This window comes from Castor canadensis, chromosome 11 (genome assembly GCF_047511655.1).
Source record: "Castor canadensis chromosome 11, mCasCan1.hap1v2, whole genome shotgun sequence".
In the NCBI taxonomy this organism is placed as follows: domain Eukaryota; kingdom Metazoa; phylum Chordata; class Mammalia; order Rodentia; family Castoridae; genus Castor; species Castor canadensis.
This window is the reverse complement of record NC_133396.1, coordinates 94,811,631-94,832,774: the sequence shown is the minus strand read 5'-3', so window position 1 is coordinate 94,832,774 and position 21,144 is coordinate 94,811,631. Positions and strand designations below refer to the sequence as shown.

At 46.5% G+C, this 21,144-nt stretch overlaps 1 protein-coding gene across 2 annotated transcripts in view; it reads right to left on the bottom strand.

Annotated features, from left to right (window-relative positions):
* Positions 1–1,184: 1,184 nt before the first annotated feature.
* The window catches only part of Gpa33 (glycoprotein A33), a 32,426-nt gene continuing 12,466 nt past the window's right edge, over positions 1,185–21,144 (bottom strand). Inside the window, exons 2-7 of one of the 2 annotated variants that reach the window (XM_074047584.1) lie at positions 17,108–17,262; positions 12,537–12,753; positions 8,143–8,298; positions 3,031–3,150; positions 2,236–2,368; positions 1,185–1,780 (exon numbers count right to left, since the gene is read on the bottom strand). In XM_074047584.1, the coding sequence (XP_073903685.1) occupies positions 1,648–1,780; positions 2,236–2,368; positions 3,031–3,150; positions 8,143–8,298; positions 12,537–12,753; positions 17,108–17,262 (914 nt within the window). In that variant the 3' untranslated portion in view covers positions 1,185–1,647. The remainder of the gene's footprint in view (positions 1,781–2,235; positions 2,369–3,030; positions 3,151–8,142; positions 8,299–12,536; positions 12,754–17,107; positions 17,263–21,144) is intronic. The other variant, XM_074047585.1, reaches the window with a different exon arrangement.

Here is a 21,144-nt window from a genome sequence, read left to right as displayed (position 1 = left end):
CTCCACCACCACCCTGAAGGAGTGTGTGCTGATTCCCAGGCCTGCCAGCTCTTCCTGACACTGCAGGAGCTCAGTCCACTGCTAGGCAGGGCTCTGTCTCATCCCTAGCAACTAGAGCCACGGCCTGACCTCACTGTGGCTACAGCAGTGGGACATCAGGACTCTCAACTCTTATTAGCTCATCTCGCCTCTCCCAGAAAGAAGAGGCCTCTGCTGAGTAGACACACTGGACACCAGCTCTGCCTCGATAAGAGCAAAACCCACATTCAAAAAGAAGACTGTCCACACAATTTTATTGTTACTGAAAGCATTTTGAATGAAGCAAAGAATTTAATAAAACATATCAAAACAAACATTTTAAAAATCAGAAGTAGGCAGCAGATTTATGGAATTGCTTTTCTGATCATCCAGAAAAGACAACGGTATGTACTTCTTGGTCAACTGAATTTCAGACAGACAAGCCACTAGACAGTGAGACCTGAGCCTGTATTTTCAGTGGCAGTAGAAACCCTGACCAAGAGAGGCGACAGTGGAAGGACAGCCATCACCCTGGAGCCCCACTCCTATCCTGAGCTGGCTGAGCTAGGCAGGGGGAGGGTAGCTCTCTGCCAGTACAAGCAATTAGGAGTATAAGGCGGGCTGGGAGGCTGGAGTGGGTATGCAGCCACCCTGACCTTTGAGGGGTCATCAAGACATGAAGCATCTGCAAGTAACTTTGTGTTCATCTAAATCCGTTCAGCTGCCTTACTAAGCAAGAGTGCTTGGGTCGGGGGTCACTGTGTGTCTACAGAGGCCCAGCCTATCAAAGCAGGTCCCACATTAAGCTGCCAGTCTCTGGAGAGAGCAGGAGTATGAAGTCCGTGCCCCAACAGCTCAGAGCAAGAAGTACGTGCTCAGGTGACTGTGCCATGTGGTCCAGGTCTGTCCCACATATGTGGACAATCGGGAGGGTTAAGAAAAAACCTTTGCGGTCCAAGATGGGCCTGCAGAAACAGGCAAGGTTTTAATAGGCAGAGATGGAAAGTGTGTAGGCAAAAGCCCTGGGAGGACTTGTGCAGGGGGAGCAAGCTAGAGGTGGTCCTTGCTGGGAGTGATAGGAGAAGAGGCTGGAAAGGGAGCTGAAGGCTGGGTGGTGTGGCCCCCATGCAAGGAGAGTGAACTTAAGCTGAATGAATAACAGGGAGTCCGTCACATACTCATTTATTCCTTCATTCATTCAACAAAAATATCAAGCCCTCTGCCAGGTGCTTTCCTGGGGTGCAGGGCACACAAGTGAGTGGTGAGTGGGGCAGACTTCCGCCCTCCTGAGGCTGGCATTGTGTCCGTCCCCGGGGACTTCTGAGCGGGAGCACCCCACACTCAGTGCTGGGCTTCCAGGTGCTCCTGCCTCCTGCAGGGGAGTGAAGGCTGCAGCCCAGTCCATGGCAAGGGCCAAGCCCTGAACCGGGCCACAGGACAGCAATAGTCAGTAGGGCCAGTCCCAGATGGGACCTCTTTAGTCAGGCCAGCCAAGCCCTGCAGCAGCAGACACAAGGGCAGAAGCATCCCCACCAGTGTTTGGGATAGAGGGACCAAAGAATGGGGCTTAAGTAGGAGAAAGGCGACAAGCCTTCCTCCTTCCTCCCCAGACACTGTAGCAGGCCCTGGTCACTGGCTGGGCTCAGGGGATTCATGCCCAGAGCTCCTCTGGTCCTGGTGCCTGTAGTCATCCTCCTCCTCTTCCCTGTCTCTGGAAAGTTCTTTCAATTGCTCTGGCGGCTCCTGGTAAGCTGCCCGGTTCCTGCAGGCAATGAAGACAAAGATGAAGGTTTACCCTCAGTTGAGTCTGGTACATGTTACAGAAGAGCAGTCACCAGACTGCAATTCCCACCGCCCAGCTGCAAAGGTTCCCTGCACTGAAGGGCAAGAGGAGAACCACAAACCTGTTCCACTCCTGAGCTGAGGACATTGTGGGATCAGAACAGGTGTCCCAGTCCAGACCCGGACCCAGGCTGGCCATAAGCAGCCCACCCTGAGGTTAGAGACTGGAAAACCATAAACTGTAGGGACAGTCCCGGGGTCGCAATGCATCCTTTGTGATTTGGGCAAGTTGCTCTTTTCTCAGCTACAGAATGGGAGTGACAAAAACCAATAGCTGTCCCCAGAGGTGTAGTAAGTGGACATGTCTGTTAGGACCTGGGACGCAGATTTCCAGTTGGCTCAAACGCTTCCAGAGGTTCCCACTCAGACACTCACGGCCTTTCAGTGTCCTTGACCTCAGTTTTGTCGTCCTCCCGGCAGCAGCAACAGTAGACGATGACACCAATGATGATAAGAGCTGCAACCACACCTCCTGCGATGCCCGCATACAGGGCCACATTCATGGAAGCTGCAAGGGGACAGAGCAGCTGCACCTCCTAAGCCCCAACTCAATCAAGCCCGCGACTCAACCTCAGGTACCAGAGGGAACAGCCAGGCTGGGGGTAAGGAGCCACAGCAGCTGGTCCCTCCCAGCTTCTGGGTCACCTCATCCTCCTCCCAGCCCAGGCCAGCTTCTGGTAACACTCCATGACAGGCAAGGTCTTGTAGGAATGTGACCAGACAGGGCTGGGGACACTCTTCACAATGGAGGTGCAGACACAGATAGACAGAGTGTATCTCAATACTCTGGACTACCCAGACTCTGAAAAGACCCTAGGTGTCCCAGCCAGCTCCTAGCTCAAGCCCGAGCTAGACATGGTTCCTTCTCCATCCCTCCCCCTCCACCCCCTGCCCAAGATGGGGTCTAGACTACAGCAGCCAGCTGTGGGCACTTTCCCCATACTCATGGAGTGGCCCTCAGGCAGGTGGGACTGAGGAGGTCAGAAGTCTGTCCCAGGCTCTTCTAAAGAACCCGTGGAACTGGACTGGCCTCCAGATGCCTGGGACAGCAGTCATCTCACCTAGCTCCCCACAGCTAACCTACAAGGGGGTAGCCCTAAAGAGGTTCCCCAGTGCTACTCCATGGGGGCCTCAGTCCCCAGTCCACCTCCCTCCCCACACTGCTCTTACGAAGTCTGACGGCCACAGTGATGTTGCAGGATGCCGTCCCCACCTCATTGCTGGCAGTGCAAATGTAGTAGCCTGATGTATCTGTGGAGATGTTTTTCAGAAAGACGGTCTGGTCTGTGACTGAAGGAAGAACAGCAGGGTGAGGAGAGGTCGCCATGATGGAGAGTGCACAGTGAGGAATTAGGAGGCCTGGGCCTGGGAAGCCAGCCCCCACTGAGCTGCTCCTAGCCAAGCCAGTATCCCCTCTGTGATGTGGCAAGGATCACGTCTGGGCTGCTGGAGGATTAGATCAGGCAAGTCACATAATATCCAGGTGCTTGGAATCCCAGCCAGATACCCGGGGCTCGAAGCCCACTTGTTAATTTGGTGTCTTTGGAAAGAAAGTTGGCTTTCTTGAGCCTCTGTTTCTTCATCTGCAACTATAAATAACAGTACCTGCTTCACAAGGAGAGCATAAAATGGGGTATTAATAATAAATATAACCCAAAACAGAATGCCTGGTTGTAGTAAGTGCTGAGGAAACACCCTCTACACTATTATTCATGGAAATGCTTCACAATTAGAAGATACTGTTGTCACTGTTATGATCTTCAGTAACTGAATCCCTTAGCTTGGAAATTCTAAAGCTCTGATCTCTGGATTTCTGCTATGAAGGGGTATGCATGTGGCTGTGTGTGAGATCCGTGGTATGGCGTGTGTGGAGTATATGCAGGGTGTGTTGTCTGTGAGTGGGGTGATATAACTGGGGTGTGTAATATGAGTGTGCAGCTGTAGTGTATGCTGTGTGTATGGTGTATATAAGTGTACGTGGTGTGTGTGCTGTGTCCTCCGTTTATGGTGTATGGGGGAGGGGGAGGCAAACAGTGTCAGTCTAGACTCTTCCTCTTTACCTGCCACCACTCAAGCAAGCCATTCAATCCTGTGAGCTGCAGCTGCTCATGTGGAAAGTGGGATGCAAGCGTCTGACCCTGAATCCAGGGCCATGGGCAGGGTGTCCTCCTAGAGAATTCTCCCCCTTGTAGGGTATGCTTAGACATGTGTGTGCTCTGTCCTCAAAGATGCTTTATCATAACTGCTATTTTGAGAGAAGAGTTAGAGACCCGTGTTTTCTAATTTAACTTCAGTGCAGCCTCGGAAGAGCCTGCTGCCACCATCTGTAGATGTTCCAAATTGCAAGTAGGATCCCTCACTGCTCCTTCAGACATCTTAGAGGCTGCCTCTAGTCTTCAGTAATTCGACCCAGCTTTCAACGTGGTGACAGGGTTACATGCCAGCTTTATCACTTGTCACTTCCCCCAGGGTCCCATGGGCAAAACCAGGGACCCCGCTACCCCACCTCCACTGTCTAGAAAGATCACTTCTAAGTGTGAATTTCCTGTCAGGACCCCAGAACATGTCCTAATGAGGTTCTCTCGTCCTTCCATCTCCAGTTCCACAGAGGCAACTGCAGGCTTGGAGAAGTTAAGTGACTTGCTTAAGGCCACGAAAATTAAGAATGACAAAACTGGAATCAAAATCTTGATTTTAGATCTAGAACTCTGGAGTGGTTAACAACTTTCTTTTAAAATTTTATATGATAAAAGCAATGTCTCTTTGTTTTAAGAATGTGTATATGACATAGAACCATTATTTCAATTCACTTCAGTCCAGAAAAGAGACAAGCTGCTCACAGCAACAAGATGAAAACGGTCCCTGTCCCCTGGGCATTCCCACCCTGTGAAGGAAGACAGACACACAACAATGACAATATTACGAGTTGTTATCATTGGAAATGGAAGTGCTGTTTGAGCTTAGAGTGAAGGGATTTAATCTCATCCAAAGGGTCAGAGGAAGCCTCTGTAAAGTAGAGAATAAAACAAAAATCACCCACAATCATCCATAATTTCACCACCTACAAATAACATGTGCTCATTTTCTCCCATCTTTTCACAAATACAGTACTTTCTCCAGCTTCTTCCCCTGGAATCAAAATGTAAGCCAAAATGTAACCCCTGCTAGCCTGGAATTCCATGCCTCAGTGTGTCTTCCAAAACATTGCTTACAGGAGATATTAATACAGGGTATAGGGAAATGGGCCTGTGACCAAAACATGTTTAGAAATCACTCAGTTATGATGCTTTTTAAGGGGATGGATTGCAGGCATTTTAATATGCTAACAAGCACTGGGAATCTCTGATAAGGATCTTAGAGGCTGCCTCTAGTCTTCAGTAAAACCTGATAAGAATTTATGGTACTTACATTCTCATTTTCTAAATTAATTGGACTTCTTAAAGGAACACACTTTGAGAAAAACTCTATGGTCCCATGCAAGCTTAAGAGGTCTAGATTTGCTAGCAGCTCTCCACTGGTTTAGAGTGTGAAACTCGGTCTAAGGGTTATCCTGCAGACCAGCTCAGGCTTTACCAGGGGTAGGGGAACATGGTTTTTCCTAGTACACTGAGTCAGCAAACAGCAGACACTAAAAGTAGCTCTGGGATGAAACTAGTGCACATCCCATGCTACAGGATGGCCTTTGATTCTGAGTTGGGGTTCCCATGCTCCTTTTCCTTTTGGAAAGGGATTAACATTTTTTCCTGAAAACTGTTTCTGCTGCAGTGGCGACACCTTGTGGTCAAGGAGGGGAATGCATAGCACAGTCATCTGCCTCCTGCCTTTCCTCTACTCTTGTGGGAAGCTTTCCCCCTTCCAAGAAGCCCTGGTCTCCCAAAGTCACTAAAGTAGACATGGTATGGTCTTATTTTTCTGTCCTTTCAATCCCATGATTTGTTAATAATCTCAGGCTGCCACTTCTCACTCAGAGCTCTCAAGGTCCTCCCTATCCTGTCCCTCACAACCTCCTCCTCTACACTGCTTCAGCCCTCATGGTTACTACCACTCCTCCTTCCTTCCTGATAGCCAAATCCCTATTCCTTCAGGGCATAAAACTCAGCTAACTGGGACACGGTTTGCACAATATGTTCAAAACTACCCTACAAGTGATGTCCTTGTATCCCTTATCCTCTTCGCAGACTTTGGAGAACGTGATATTGGAATCAACCTTTTCTTTTCTTTTTTTTAAGGGTCAGAGAAGCTGTGAGTGACTTACAGCCTACAAAGGGAAGAAGTCAGGACTCAAATCTTTATTTCCTGATTCCAGACTTCAGTGCTAGTTTATTCATGCTGACTGCTAAGTCAAAGAGACCATCTCTATTGTTGAAAGTTCTGGGTTCAGATGTAAAGCATGGAGGAGGCCTCCTCCCTACAGTGGAATGAAATGTTTTAAAAATCAGAAAAGGTTTTAGACTGACCCTCATGGGAAGAAGACGCTGATAGATTGATTGCTAGGGACCTTGAGGAAGGGTGGGAACAAAAGGCTTTGAGAATAAAACCCCTGCTCCCACAACAGCATCCAGATTCAAGGTTGTATGCCAATTACCATTCACCAAATGCTCTTCTGTCACCCCAGGTCCCAATTCCAACTGAGCAAATCTGAATGTGAGGCAGGAAAAAGGTTTTGCAAAGCAGAGAAGCAAATATTCCTTTAACCTTCTTTCGTGTTTTGATGGTTAATCTTGATTGTCAACCTGATTAGATTAAGAAATGCCTAGGAGATTAGTGAAGCCCACCTATGGGTGTGTCTGTGGAGGGTGGGTGTTTCCAGAGATTAATTGAGGGGGAAAGACCTACCCTGAATGTGGGCAACACCTTCACATAGGCTGGGGCCCAATGCAATAAAAAGGAAAGGGAGAGAGCCAGACAGCACAGGCATTCTCTCTCTTCCCCACCCCTCCCTCGCTTCCCAGCAGCCATGATATGAGTCACTCTGCTTTGCCATGCCCTCTCTGCCATGGTGGACTGAAACCACTTAAGCTGTGAGCCCAGACAGGTCTCTCCCTCCCTTTAAGTTGTTTTCTCAGGTATTTTGTCACAGCGATGAGAAAGCTAACCAACACACATGTCCTCCAGATTCTCCCCTTTTGGATCATTGAAGAATTAACTTTTGGTTCCTAATGACCACAGAGGTCTGTCCTCATGTGGCCGGAGAGTTGTGACCACAGTTCCTTTTCTGAGGCTTCCAGAAGGTGCTCAAAACGTCCAGAGCAAAGGCTGACCTCCCCAGCCTGACACACAGGCCTTTCATGGTCCCTTATCACTGCCTTTGCTATCAACAGTCTCTCCCATCATTCCTGCACCTGTGTGCACCCTATATCCCTCAGTCACATGGGTAGTCACAATTCCTAACCCACTCACTCTTAAAGAGCCAGCTCCAATAATAGCCAATAAACCCTAGAGTTGATTGGAGGCTTACTGTGTACCAGACACTCAGAGCTGTGTCCACCTTCCGGCTTCATTTTCACCTCTCGCCTCCCTGTTCCACCTGAACTGAGCTGCAAGACCTCCTCAAAATTAAATCCCATGGAGACCCTTCAGGCCTTGTCTTTCCAGGACTTCAGGAGTACTGAAGTACTGAAGCCAGCAGGGCATCTGATGGGCACTGGGAGCCCAGGGATTCCACACAGGAATTTCCACACCTTGGTTCCAGCTAATGACAGGAGATTGTTTTTTTTCCCCCCAGTTTATTTCCTGACCAAAAGGAAACAAATTCAGCTGTAGCTGAATCTACTACCTCCTTCTGTGAGAACTGGGACCGTATAGCCCCAAGGTGGTAGAAGTGGGATGGGGCCATAAAAGGGTGGTGTGTTGTATCAGTGGAGTCTGAGATGGACTGGTCTGGATAAGGGATGGGACTAGGAAATTCCTCACCCTGTGTGCTGCCACAGGGGTTAGATTTGAGGCCTAAAATGTATACTTTGGGGCATAATCATAGTCAAAAATAAAATTCCACCCAGTGTGTTTTGCAGAATGGTTATCAGGACATACTTCTCAAGAGAATTGAGGTATGGGAAATAGCAAAAATAAAGTAGCATGTATCACTTGTACTTTAATCATTCTTATTTCTCACAACTACCTGTGAGGTAGATATTATAATGAGAAAACAGTGCTTAGAGAGATGGCTCAGATAGACAAGCATGGGGAGGGTGCTGGTTGGTCAGCTCCTGTCTCCCGGCCTAGCCAATCAGTCAGGTGCACCCTGATGTGGAGGACCCCCCCTTCCCTGATGACCCCCATCACCTGGTGGGACCAGTGGCCGCTCCTGGTTCAGGGTGTCGTAGCTCTTCCAGCTGTATTGTGGGTCTGGGGAGCCCTCTGATGATTTGCAGGTCAGCTGGATGTTGTTCCCAATCACTGTCTCTCCCTCGATGCCGCAGTCTGGCTGGGAGGGTGGAACTGAGAAGGGATTGGTGTCAGCCACCTGCTACCCCAAACTCACTCTCTCTTCTCTCTCTCTCTCTCTCTCTCTCACACACACACACACACACACACACACACACAGACTTGTTTGTTCACAGGCAAAGAACTTCACAGCATAGTGGTGAGATGTAACAACATAAAACTAATTCTCCCAAAATAGCTCCTCAGTTCTTGTCACCTCTCAGAAAGGCAGTGAATGCATGGTCAGCATTTGGGACTGCTAGTGTCTTCACAGGTATAGTTTCATCTGTTCTCTAGAGTTGTGAGAGTTTAAAAATATGCCAACATGAGGGGACACTTGCTCACTGAGCCCTGGCAGAGGAGGGACTAGAACCCAGGTCTTCTGACTGCAGACCCAGTGACACCACCAAACCATATGAACTCCTCTTGTCATTGACTCAACTGTGCCATTTTAGAGGAAAGCCTTCATCTCTGAGATCCCATAGAGGACTCTGAAATTAGAGGATAATAAATGCATTCTGTAAAGGGCCAGATGACATATTGTCTCTGTTGCTACTTCTTTTTCTTTTTTAATAATACTTTAGAACTGCAAAGACAGGCCACAGCCTGATTTAGCCATAGACTGCCTGCCCCTGGATGAGGGCATCTCTAAAGCCCTTCCCCTACAACGTCTCAAGAAATGTTCTCCTTGGGTTTTGCACTACCCTGTCCCCATGGCCTTGCTGCTGAAGGCACACACTGGATGATAGAAGAGACCTCAGGCAGCTGCAGTTTTTGTATTGGGTGGAGAATGGGACTGAAGGGTTGAGAGGAGACAGAGGGGACACGGCTGAGGAAAGGGAATCCACAGAAAGGAGGTGACAAAATCCAGCAGGCTTCCATCAACTCTCAATCCTCCCCAGCCATCCTGAGGCCTGAGGCTGTGCTTTCCCTCAGCCTTGGTAACACACCATCATGTGAAGCGAGCATTCTGCAAACATTGTTAGGCACCATGTTGTGCCTACTAACAGCGCTGGGCACTGCGATGACATGGGGTATGAGCCAAGGACTCCAGTAGGGGCAAAAGCTGTGATCCAATAATGGCAAGGCAGGAGGAAAGGCTGCTGGGGCCGGGAAAGCTCACACACTGACCCAGTCACATTAGCTGTGACCTGAAGGGGAGTAAAGAAGGCCAATGGTGGAGGTGGTGGCAGGAATCAGAAAAGAAGAGGTGGACACTCCAGACAGAGGAACCGCATGTGCAAAGGCACAGAGACAAGCAGCACCATGAAGTGCTTGCAACATCAGGCAGTGTCCTTGGGGGTGGAGACAGGAGAACACACAATGGAGAGAGTTAGTACTGAAATCCCCAAGTGGCAGGCCTGCGCCTGCTTCTTTCTTCACATACCCCCTTGAGCGGCTTGTTTGCTTGCCTGATAAACAGTGGTGCCACTTCTGTCATCCTGGTGCACAGTCACTGTGTACTGAGAGTCAATTCCAATCTCAGCACACCTGGAAACTGCTGGGGAAATGCTGTCGAGTACACAACCCCTCCAGCTCCACAGCTGCCGTGTTTCTTCTTGAAAATAGCCTGGCTGTTGTTGGGTGTGCCTGACTTCTGCTACCATAGTGAGGACCAGCCAGGTGAGGGGTGAGCACGGAACAAATTAGAGGTACTTCCTTATTGCCACTCCCAGCAAGAAGCCCTTAAACTTCAGCATCCTGGGAGGTCAAAGCCAGCAGTGTATGTGCTGGCCTGGGCCCTGGGACTGCAGCAGTGTGGGGTGGAGGAGTCTTAAGGACCACTAAGCAGAAACTTCCTGCTACCTGCTGGCCTGGTAAGCAGGTCCCTGGGGGACAGAGAATGTGAGCTTCCCTCTGAGCTCTGAGCCTTCCACTACCTCAGCCCTTGTCCCTCGCCCCCAGCCTCAGACTTTAAGTCACAGTTGGAGAGTTGGCTCTAAACACCAACACCCCCAGGGAAAGTCCCACACCACTCAAAATCACACTAAGTGTGTCGCACTGGCAGTAGAACTCTTCTGTGCCGGGTGAGTTAGGAACAGAGGCCGTTGGCATCTACAGAGCACAGGCCAGCCTCCCCATCCCAGCACGTGGGCAAACCTGACTTGTCTCCAGAGGTAGATGTTGAAGTGATGGCAAACAAGGGACCAGCCATCCCCCTGCCCCAGGAGATCACCTTTCAGGAGGGACGCAGCAGGTTCTTTAAACTCAGGTCCCCAACTTCCTTTCCACCTCCCTCATCCCAGGGTTCCCGTGCCCTCACTCTGTCCAGATCCTTCACTGAAGGTCTCTCCTCAGCGCAGACCATAAAATAACCGGGACCTCGGATCAGACAGATGTACTTCGAATAGCCACACATGATGGGGGTGTGACCTCGGGGTCCTGTTCTCTGACTCTCAGGTGGCCGGTTTTACCTTCTACGCAGAACGTAGATGTCACCTGAGTATTTCCCAAGGGAGAGAGTCGGGAGTGTTGGCCCTCAGGCCTCTCCGCCACCTGTGGCTCCCGCTGCAGACGCCAGGTGGTGCCAAAGGCCGGGGATACCGTCGATTCTGCCTGCAGCGCAGGGTCCGAGTCCCCGGGCCAGGTGGCTTCCTGGCCTTGACCTAGACTGGGTGGCCGAGGGGTTCCCTGCCCGCGGGCCCAGAATTGGCCACCCAATACAATTAAAACCCTTCTGCTTAAAAACATTGCCCTGCCATAAAGCCATTTGGAAAGAACCTTTTTAAAAAGAATTTTACTGGATTTACTAACATGTAGGAAAATATAATCTCCCTCTTAAGAAAAAAAAAGAAAGAAAGAAAAAGAAAGGCAAAACATTCGTTCCATAGTCTCAAATTAAACTTGCATCCTTTGCGCTTCAGGTTCACTTGTTCCTCTTAAAATGCACCTGGCCCTTGGGATGGAGGGGTGTGGGGCGAATCAGGCATTCATACTGGGTTCCTGCTACCGTATTCACAATCCGCTGTAACACTTTGCCAAAAAGGTATAGGAGCTGTTTAGAGGACCCCAAAAGTCTATGCATATATACCTGTCGGGAGAAGGGGTATACTGTAGTACTGTTTATACAAAATAAAATGGAAGCAGAGTTAATATCCGTCAGTATGAAATGCTTGAAGCAAATCACAGCACATCCCCACGATGAGACTCATGTTGCTGCAGTCGATCTATACATGTTGAGCTGGAGAAATGTGCATGGAATTTGTTAAGAAAAAACAAATTGCAAGTGATTCTTATAATCCCATTTTTTAAAGGAAAGAGGGGAAAAATTATATGAGTGTGTGTGCATGTTGAAAGGACCCAGGAGAAATCTGGAAGAAAGCTACCTACATTACCTTTGGCTACCTCATAGACAGTCACAGGGTAGCAGGAGTGCTCTTAATTATTCTTTATGCAGTACCAGTTGGATAGCTGCATAGCTTGACTCGCTATAATGCTTGCAAAAAATCCAGCAACTACCTTATGCAATTATAAATAAAATCAAGTAATGTAAAGAGGAAAAAAAGAGAAAAGGAAAAAGAATCCATTGTTTTGGATTGGAGAGTTGCTAGCTCTCAAAGGCCACTTTTTACACTGCAAGTCTACAAGGTGTTCACAGAAGTTTTTCCAAGAACTGGTTTGAGGCAGTTGCTTCCTTTTTCTTGGCCTCATTTACATAATAAGAATATTAAAGTAGATGATTTTCCTGATCCTTCCAAAACCACAAATTCCAATATGTTATTTGTATGAGAAAAATATTATCTTGAAACATACTTCAAAGGCAGTAGGAGTTGATCAAAGGTGAGTCTGTTGGGGGGTGGGGGTGGGGAGATGGCAGCCAAAGGGCTTCACTGGGTAGCTGAATTTATGACGGAAAGGTGTAGTGCTTCTAAGAGTCATGATGGGGCCCTCTGTGCACCAATCAAGGCACAATGAGAGTCTACCACCAGACTTGGGATTTCGCTTTTTCTTCTCTTTAATGAGCTTGGCATGAAAAGAAAAGAGTTGTGTGAGGAATGAACATCACATTTGGAACCACTCCAAATCTGCCTTCTCTGCCCTTGGGAACAGTAGGCCACTGGAGGAGAACTCAGACAGTCAGTTCCACAGAGAGGAACAGTGGTCAGGCCCTGAGACCTGCTGGGCTGGGAGGAGGCTGAGCTCCCTGTCAGTCATGACTGACCCTGGCTTTATGGCTGTATCTTAACTACTTCAGGAAATTCTGCCAACTGTGTCCTCTTCCCACAATTCAGGAAAGAAAAGGAGACACTCACCAAGGACCAAGAGGCGGATGCGTGACCTAGAGGTACCATCCAGGTCTGACATCAGGGAGACAGAGCACTCATAGGTCCCATTGTCATCCATGGTCAGCTGATCAATAGTAACAGAGGCGTCTGACTGCTCAGCTTTGGCTGATATGTTGACACGGTTCTCATAAAGGTTCCCATAGATGTAGCTTTTGTCCAAGAACTTCCAGGTGAGCACTCTTTCCTGAAAGGAAGAAGAAATGCCCCTTCGTCCTCACCCTAAGGCCTGACTGTCCTTATCCACCATTCCCAGAGCCCAGATGCACAAGTACATGGACCCCTGGAAGAGATGTGTGGTGCCCATCAGTGGATTCCTTCTATTATCTTATCTCTATATTTTAAATTCTTATTTTTAGGTGAAAATATTGAGTTATTTGGCTGGTAAGCCATTCATACCATGGGAACACCTGTGAGTAAATGAGGGAAGTCTGAGATCCCAAGACTCACCTTTGTGACAGCTGGCATCTTTCTCCTTGATTCCATGTCAGTCCACTGTCTATTCTCATTCATTCAATACTTGATTTTGTTTTATGTTATTTGCAGTACTGGGGATTGAACCTAAGGCTGTACATCACACCCCCAGGCCTGTCTGATTTTTTATTTTGTTTTTGAGATAGGGTCTCAATAACTTCACCCAGGCTTGCCTCAAATGCTCTATCCTCCTGCCTCCACTTCCCTAATAGCTAAGATTATAGGTGTGTACCACCACATCTGGCTTAACTAATACCAACTGAGCTCCTGCCACACACCAGGCATCATTCTGGGTAACCACCTTGGCTTCCAAGCTCATTTTATTTTCTTGACTCTTTTCCTCAGAATTCATGTTTTTATATACTCACCATTTATCAAATAGCATGGCAGTGGCTAAACCCACAGACATTCAAGCGGGACTGCCTCAGTTCAAATTGCAGTTCCACTTTCTTAGTTTAATGAACTTGAGCAAAATGCATAACCTCTCTTGACTCCATTTGCTCTTCTATAAAATGGAGATGCTAATAGCACCTATCTCACAGGACTGTAGTGAGGATTAACACATATGCAAAACAGTTAGGGCTTGTGACATGGTAAGTGTATTTAAGTGCTAGCTATTATTATTCCTAAGTATCTACTAGGTGCCTGGCATTTAAGGATGAATAACCCACAAGTTCTGGAATAATAGGGATAGGCAACCAAGCATTATGATATCTTATAATTGGCTATGGGATTCTGGAAGGTATCACTTCGAGACTGGGAAGTCAGGGGAGGCTTCCTGGAAGAGGTAATTGTTGCCTTGGCTCTTGAAAACCAACTAAGCATTAACCAGGTAAAGGACTAGGGGGATTGGGGCTGTGTGTGTTGGAACAGGATCATTGTGTTAGGCATTGGACATTTCAGGGAAAGGGAGAATTACAGGAAGCACCTAGAAGTGGAAAGCAACCTGTCAACCCCAAGTGGTTCAGTATGAGGAATGAGGGAGGGACTGGTGAGAGGTGAACTTGGGCAGATAGCAATGAAGATCACCGCTTCTATTTATTGGGTATATGTTGTGTGTTGAGCACTGTGCTAAGCACTTGGTCTGTGTTATATCATTTAACCCACACAGCACTCCCATGTACTAGGTCCTATGATTATCTCCACGTTCCACATGAGGAAAGCAAGGTGCCAAGAGGTTAGGTACTTCCCCACACTCACACGTTTAACTAAATGGCAGAACTGAGATTTGAACTGGGCATTCTAACTCCAAAGCCTGAACTCTGGAGAGTCTACAGTGCAGGTCTCAGACATTGTGTAGAGGGGAGTAAATAGTTTGCATTTTATTTTGAAGGTACTAGGGAGTCATGAGTTTAAGAAAAGTAGCTCTTCATACAGGGTGCAAATGAATTGGAATGAGAAAGGGGAGCAGTTAAGAAATCAGTTTAATTCAAGTGAAAAATGGTGGACTATCAAGAATCAGGTTGTGGCAATGTGAAGAGGAAGAGGAAATGAGTTTGAGGAGTATGAAAGAGGTAGGGTCCATGAGGTTTGGAGATGGGTTTAATGTAGAGTTGACAGACCTCAATGGTGAGGGGTTTCAGCTTGGATATTTGGGTGATGTCCTTCCCAAGAGAGGAAATGCACAGGAAGAGAATGCTTTAAGGAAAATAAATGTGCCCTGTCTATATGTGGGGTGCTTAAAACACATTAGGACACCCAACTGAAGGAACTCAGTAGGGGCCATTCGGATCAGCCAAGTGCAACTGGGGATGAAGATTCAGAAGTCATTGACATGGATGTGTTCACTGAGACATGAGCTAGATGGAGCCACCCAAGGTAAAAGACTAGAAAAATGGCAAGTTCCTAAGTCACCTTGTTCAAAGGGTCAAAGAGAGCTCAGAGGAAAAGCTAAGCCAAGACTGCTAGAAAGCCAAGGAAGATGACTCCAAGATTTGAACGTGGTTGCAAGTGAGATGGAGAGTGTTAGGAACAGAAGCAAGAGCACAATGGGCAGAGGAAAGAAGGTGGAGATGCATCGTCAGGTCTGAGCCTCATGTGCAAATCAAAACAAGGCTCTGACAAACAACATATGCACATGTAAGTAAATGTAAAATCAATAAAGTAAAAGGAGAAATAAGAGAGAGAGAGTTAAAAATAAAAGAACAGGCTCTGGTTTTTGCAACAAACATAACCTGTGTCAGAGCACACAGCTTGGCTAATGGAAGCACAGGACACCCTGTGCCCAACCACACATGACAGCCCTGGTAGGGCAGACACCTCTCTCAGGACATGTGGCTGAAATGGAGAGGACAAACAAGGTGGGAGATGAGGAGGCATTTTGGGCTGTGGGCCAGTCCATGGATGCTGGTCTTTTCCAGCTCAGCTCTTTCCTGATCCTGGCTGTATCTGCCCCAGGCTCTCCACCCACCACCCTCCCTAAGGCTTCCTCCCTGGATCTCCTCCTGACCACACCCCTTGCTAGGACCTGTCACAATAATCTCCCTAAGGGAACAGATTTAATGCCTTTCTCTGTATTCTTGCTTGGTCTCCAGGGAGTAGCCTCAAATCCTTTTGGAAGTAGGGGATCCATCAGTCAATGAATAACCCAAGGGTGTACCAGCACCCAGGAAATGCCAGCCATAGACCTTGCATCTTGGCTTGCTGGGTACATCTGATGGGGAAGGAAGGTGTTCTTCAGTTCTCTGGGCTAAAGCAGCACGAGGCTTTTGCCCTTGGAGCAAAGGACACATGGTTCTGGCACATCAGGGTATCTGATGCATCCACGGAGACTAACTCTCCTTTCCCATCAGTCCTGCTGCTCTCTAGGGTGTCCTGGGACCCCCTCTTTCCCAACAAGGACACAGTTGAATCCTTTCTCTCTGAGTTGTTGGGGACCTAATGCTTGAGTCTGACAGGCTTGCTAGCATTTTAAAAGAATACCTCACTTTTAAATTTATGACTAGATGCTTTACTTCTTATAATCAAAGAAATTCAAATGTGGTCATGAATATGATACTTTGTTCCCTTATCAAATTGGCAAATAGCAAACACTTTGAGAACACTGTTGGAGAAAAAGGTGCCCTTCACTGTTGTTCGTAAAAATGAAGATTGATAAGAAATGTGAGAAAAATTTGACATTACTTATTCAAAATTTTAATTAACACAGCCTTTGACCCAGAAGAACCACTTTTAATAATTTTATATGTAATGTATATATTCAGAGACATGTATATGGATATTTATGTTTATTGCAGCACTATTTGTAGCAGCAAAATACAGGAAACAAGTATCCATCGGCACTTGAAGGTACATAGCATACCTTCATAAAAATGGGACACTTTTTGCAAATATTTTCAAATGAGATACGAACTGAGGGTGTATGTCAGAGGTACAGCACACACTTAGCATGCAAGAGGCCCTGAATTTGATCCCCAGAGCACGTGTGTGTGTACACATAATAGATTACAAATATGCTAAAATATGGGAAAAGCCCAAAATATATGTTTAACAGAAAGAAACCATGTGCAAACAGTATTATATACTGTTCATATGTGTACATTTATATATACATATATATGCTTGTATATACCTTGCCTGGAGGTAGCAGATAGAAGAATTAGTGTATAGGAGCAGAATGGATGGGACAGAAGGTTCAGGAATGGGAATGAGACTTCTCAACATACACTTCTTACAATGTTTTGATTTTCAAACCATGGGATTATCTATTTAAAAATAGAAATAAAAAATAAAACAAAATTCCTTAAAACTCTCCAAAAGAAGTCAGAGGGAAAAAAACCTCCCTGGAATGAAATTTTGCCTCAAAGTGAGGACTATACTGCCTTGAATGGTACAATTTAGGTCATTTGAGACTGGCCAACAGAGAGATATTTTAGGGCAGATGACTTTTTCAAAATAAAGATGATCCAGTTGGGCTTTCCCTGGGTCCTACATTCACTGCTCTCCCTGCCACCTCCACTTGTTGTAGCTAACACTTATTGAAGGACTTCATGGTGCTTGCCTTCTGCGAGGTCATGGTCAGGTGACACTCATTCCCATAATGCCCCCAGCGTTTTAAAGAGCCTTACCGAGTGACTCCTTAGAAGCTTATCCCATTGAATAAATCCATCTCGGTCTGGCGCAGAAGTGGAATAGGTGCATGGAAGAGTGACACTCTTTCCCCGGGCAGCCTTAAAAACGTTCTGCGGGGTTTGCACAGAGATGGCATCGACAGTCACCCAGACTGGAAAGAAAACAGGAGGTGGAGGGAAAAGTAAATGACATGGACACACCCACTCATTGCCCCCAGGACCTTTGCCCTGGATGTCCTGGATCCCACAGCCGTGACTAGATCTATGGTAGTAGTGATTGTGATCATGACAAGCTGGCTGTTCTCCAAGCCTGAGGTGGAGAAGAGCACATGTGCTTTGGCTCACCTCATCTACATCCAGCAGTGTCACAAAGAAGTATTTGGTGACTAAAAGCCTGGCTTTGAACTTTAGTCCCACCTCTTGCCAGCTGTAAATTTTCTAAGATTGGAGAGGGGTAGTCATAAGAACCATAATACCTCCCAAAGTTGTCGGGACAATGAAGAAAGATACTATGTATCAGTGTTTTTCCTAGTGCCTGGCAAAAGGGGAAGCTCTCAAATATTATTCACCATCTTCTTTGTTGTAGTGACGATTTATTCATTTATTTAGCACTTTATAGTCTTCTAATTTTCTTTTGTGTTGTTTTTTTTTGAGACAGGGTCTCACCTTGTAGCCCCGGCTGGCTTTGAACTGTCCATCTTCCTGCTTCAGTCTCCCAAGTCTGGGATTACAGGTGCATGCTATCAAGCAGGCTTACTTACTTACTATGGAACACTTAGGTGTGGTGAAGAGTTTTGTAAAGAAAATTAAGAGTCTTCCCAAGGGAGTTCATTTTATATTAGTTTATCAGAAAAGGGTGAGAAAAAAGGGGCCACACCTCTACCTCCCAACACATGTACCCTCCTTACCCTGTGAGAGCTGCTGTCCTCCATCAGGACGTAAAGGTCTATGTCCCTGTCTTTGAGTCTGGATGGGCCTTTGACTTACAGTGTAAGGGATGTTACATGACTGAAGCTTACTTATGAGAGGTCCTCTTGAGATGCTCACCCTGGGAACTCAATTGACACTCTGAGGAAGCTAAGCAACCTCATGGGAAGACCAGATGTGGGTGCCTGGGACTCCCACTGAGGTCCCTGGGACAGGCAACTTCAATTCTCAGGCACGGCAGTGAGCAAACCCAGACACTCAGCTACAGGGATGCAGAGCTCAGCCTATCCTTTCAGAGCCCTACCCAACTTGAGGAGTTATGAGTAAGATGAAGATTTGATTGTTTTAAGGCCACTAAGTTTTGGGCTGCTTTGTTACACAGCAATAGGTGACCAACACAGATAGCGAATAGGTTGAATACCTGTGGTGAGAACTTTCCAGGCAGAGGTGCAGTTTCTGCCAGGGCCAGGAAGAAGGACATGAGTAAGCTCGGAGCAGTAAGGAAGCCAGTGCATTGAGGATAAGGGGGAGGAGCATGAGGAGGAGCATGAGTGGGGAGCAAAGAGGCAGAGAAATAAGGGGTTCTCAGATGGTATCAAGTGCTTTGTATTTTGCTACAAATTAGGTGGGAAGCTGCTGGAGGGATTTATGCAGAGCTAACATTTAATATACATTTTTAAAAGATCATTCAGGCTGACATAAGGTGACTAGACAGGAGTGATAACAAGAGTGGAGACAGGAAATTCATGTAAAAGGCAATTTCCATAATATATGTGAGTGCTAATGATGACTTAAATATAGGTAGTGGTGGTAGAAGTGGTGAAAAATTTCAAACTGGAATTTAGAAAGTAGACCAATGGATTTGGCTGCAGGTTAGATTTGGCATGTCTGAGGAAAAGAGGAATCAGGGACAAATGTAAGGATTTGGCTTGAGCAACTGGAAAAATGGAATTGTCCTTTGCTGAGGTGATGAAGACTGGGGAAGGAGCAGGTTTCAGGGTGAAGATGAGGGGTTTGTGGTTATGTGAAGTTCAAGATGCTTATTAGACATCCAAGTGGAGATCATGAAGAGACAGTTGATTCCATGAAATGTGTGACAAGGAGGTATATCTTCAGGAGTCATGAAGTTATCAGCTGTCCTTCATGTAAGGCCAGGAGTCATGACAGTTATCAGCTGTCCTTCATGTAAGGCCAGAGGACAGCGAAAATCACCAAGGAAGTGCATGAAGACGGAAGATATCTAGGACTGAACCCTGGGAATTCCAATGCTTGGAAGTTGAGGAAATGAGGAGAAACCAGCAAGGCAGAAAGAGAACTGGCCAGAGAATCAGAAGAGAACCAAGAGAAAGTATTTCCCAGAGGCCAAACTGACAAGTCTCTCATGAAAGTGAAGGGGGTCAACTGCTCAAATGTTTGATGATTTAAAATTATTGTTGATACTGCATTCATTGTTGAGAATGAGCCAAAAGAAAATGGGGACAGAAATGAGTACTTACAGGACAAATGGGACTGTGAGTAAGGTGTTAGGAAGGGGCAGGCCTTAGAAATGGAGACCCCAGGCCATCCATCCACTGTAACAGATATGGCTAAAGACACAGGAGGGTTGGCAGATTTGTGGTAGAAGTGTGAGCAAGATTTTTCTGAGTAGACACAAGGAAACATGCTGAAAACTGTCAAACAACACAGGATAGGGGGAAAAAGGGTGATGAAGTGCAGTGGAGCGGGGGTTACATTGACTAAGCACAATGCATATGCAGGTATACTACATACCTGCAAAATCCCATTGAACAATGAACAGACACCTAAACAATGAAGGACAAGAATGAAAAATAGGCCATGCTAAGGGGAGGGGCACTAATGGCAGGGGGAGGGTAAAAGAAGGAAGTTAAGATAAATATGGTTGATATACTTTCTATACAGGAATGAATATAGAATTTTTAACTCTGTTGAAGTCACCACAAGAAGCAGGCTAAGGTTGAAAGAAGAAAAATGGAGGGATGAACCAGTTCAGAATATAAAACATATATAGATGGAATATCATAGTGAAACTCCCTGTATAGCTATCTTAAACACAAATGTCTTTTTTCAAAAATGGAGGACAGGGAGGATAAAGAGGTCCTGTCTGGGGGATGGCACCAGTAGGAGGAGAGGATATAAGGAAAGGGTATAGGAGGGTAAATATGGTGGAAATATTGTGCTCATGTATGAAAATGGAAAAATGAGACCTGTTGAAACTATTCTAAGAGTGGGAGAGTGGAGATAAAGGAGAATGATGGAGGGGTGAATCTAAGATATATTGTAAGCACTTTTGTAAATGTCACAGTGCAACAACAAGATAATAAAATTAAATAAATAAAAAAACAAAAGACTTTGAGTGTTCCTACAATATCATTACACCATAAAGAAGGAAATGTCCTACTGAAAACCACCCTTCATCACCCAACTCTGAAGGCACCACTATCCAATCAAGGTTTCAGTTGGATTAACACACTTTTTAAAATGCAAACAACTCCTGGGAAAGAAAATCGTTCAAATGTTAGTATGCAGAACTCCATTCAAAGCACTGTACTTCATCAGGGAAAACCAACTACCTTTTCAGAGTGGGTGCAATGAGAGTTCTTGGTGCCAATTTGCAAAGCCAAAGGAGGGACAGGAAACAGAAGCCAAACTTCCCCTCTTTGACATTTGCATATTTTCCTCATGGTGACACCAGTGCCAGAAGCCACTGAGAATCAGTTCAAATGCTGCAGATGCCTGCTCCAGAGGTGTCTCCCACATGGCCAAGGTTTATCAAATGACCCTCAGTTTTACCAATGGTCTTTCTACCACCTTCATCTATCAGAAAATGCATTAATTATCATTATCATTATTAGCAAGTCGACCTTGTCAGAAGCCTGTTGGCTTGATCGAGCCCTCGGATTCCATCCTCCCAGCTCCCAGTGATAGCTTTTTTCTGTTCAGAGAGCCCACCTCTGTGACAGTCCCTACCTTTGTGACACTCCCTATGTGCCTGGGAGTAGTCATGGCAGCTGCCTCTGATCTTCACCTGCCTCTTCTATCCTTGCCTGGACCCCTTTCCCTGGACCTTTGTCCTCATGATGACCATT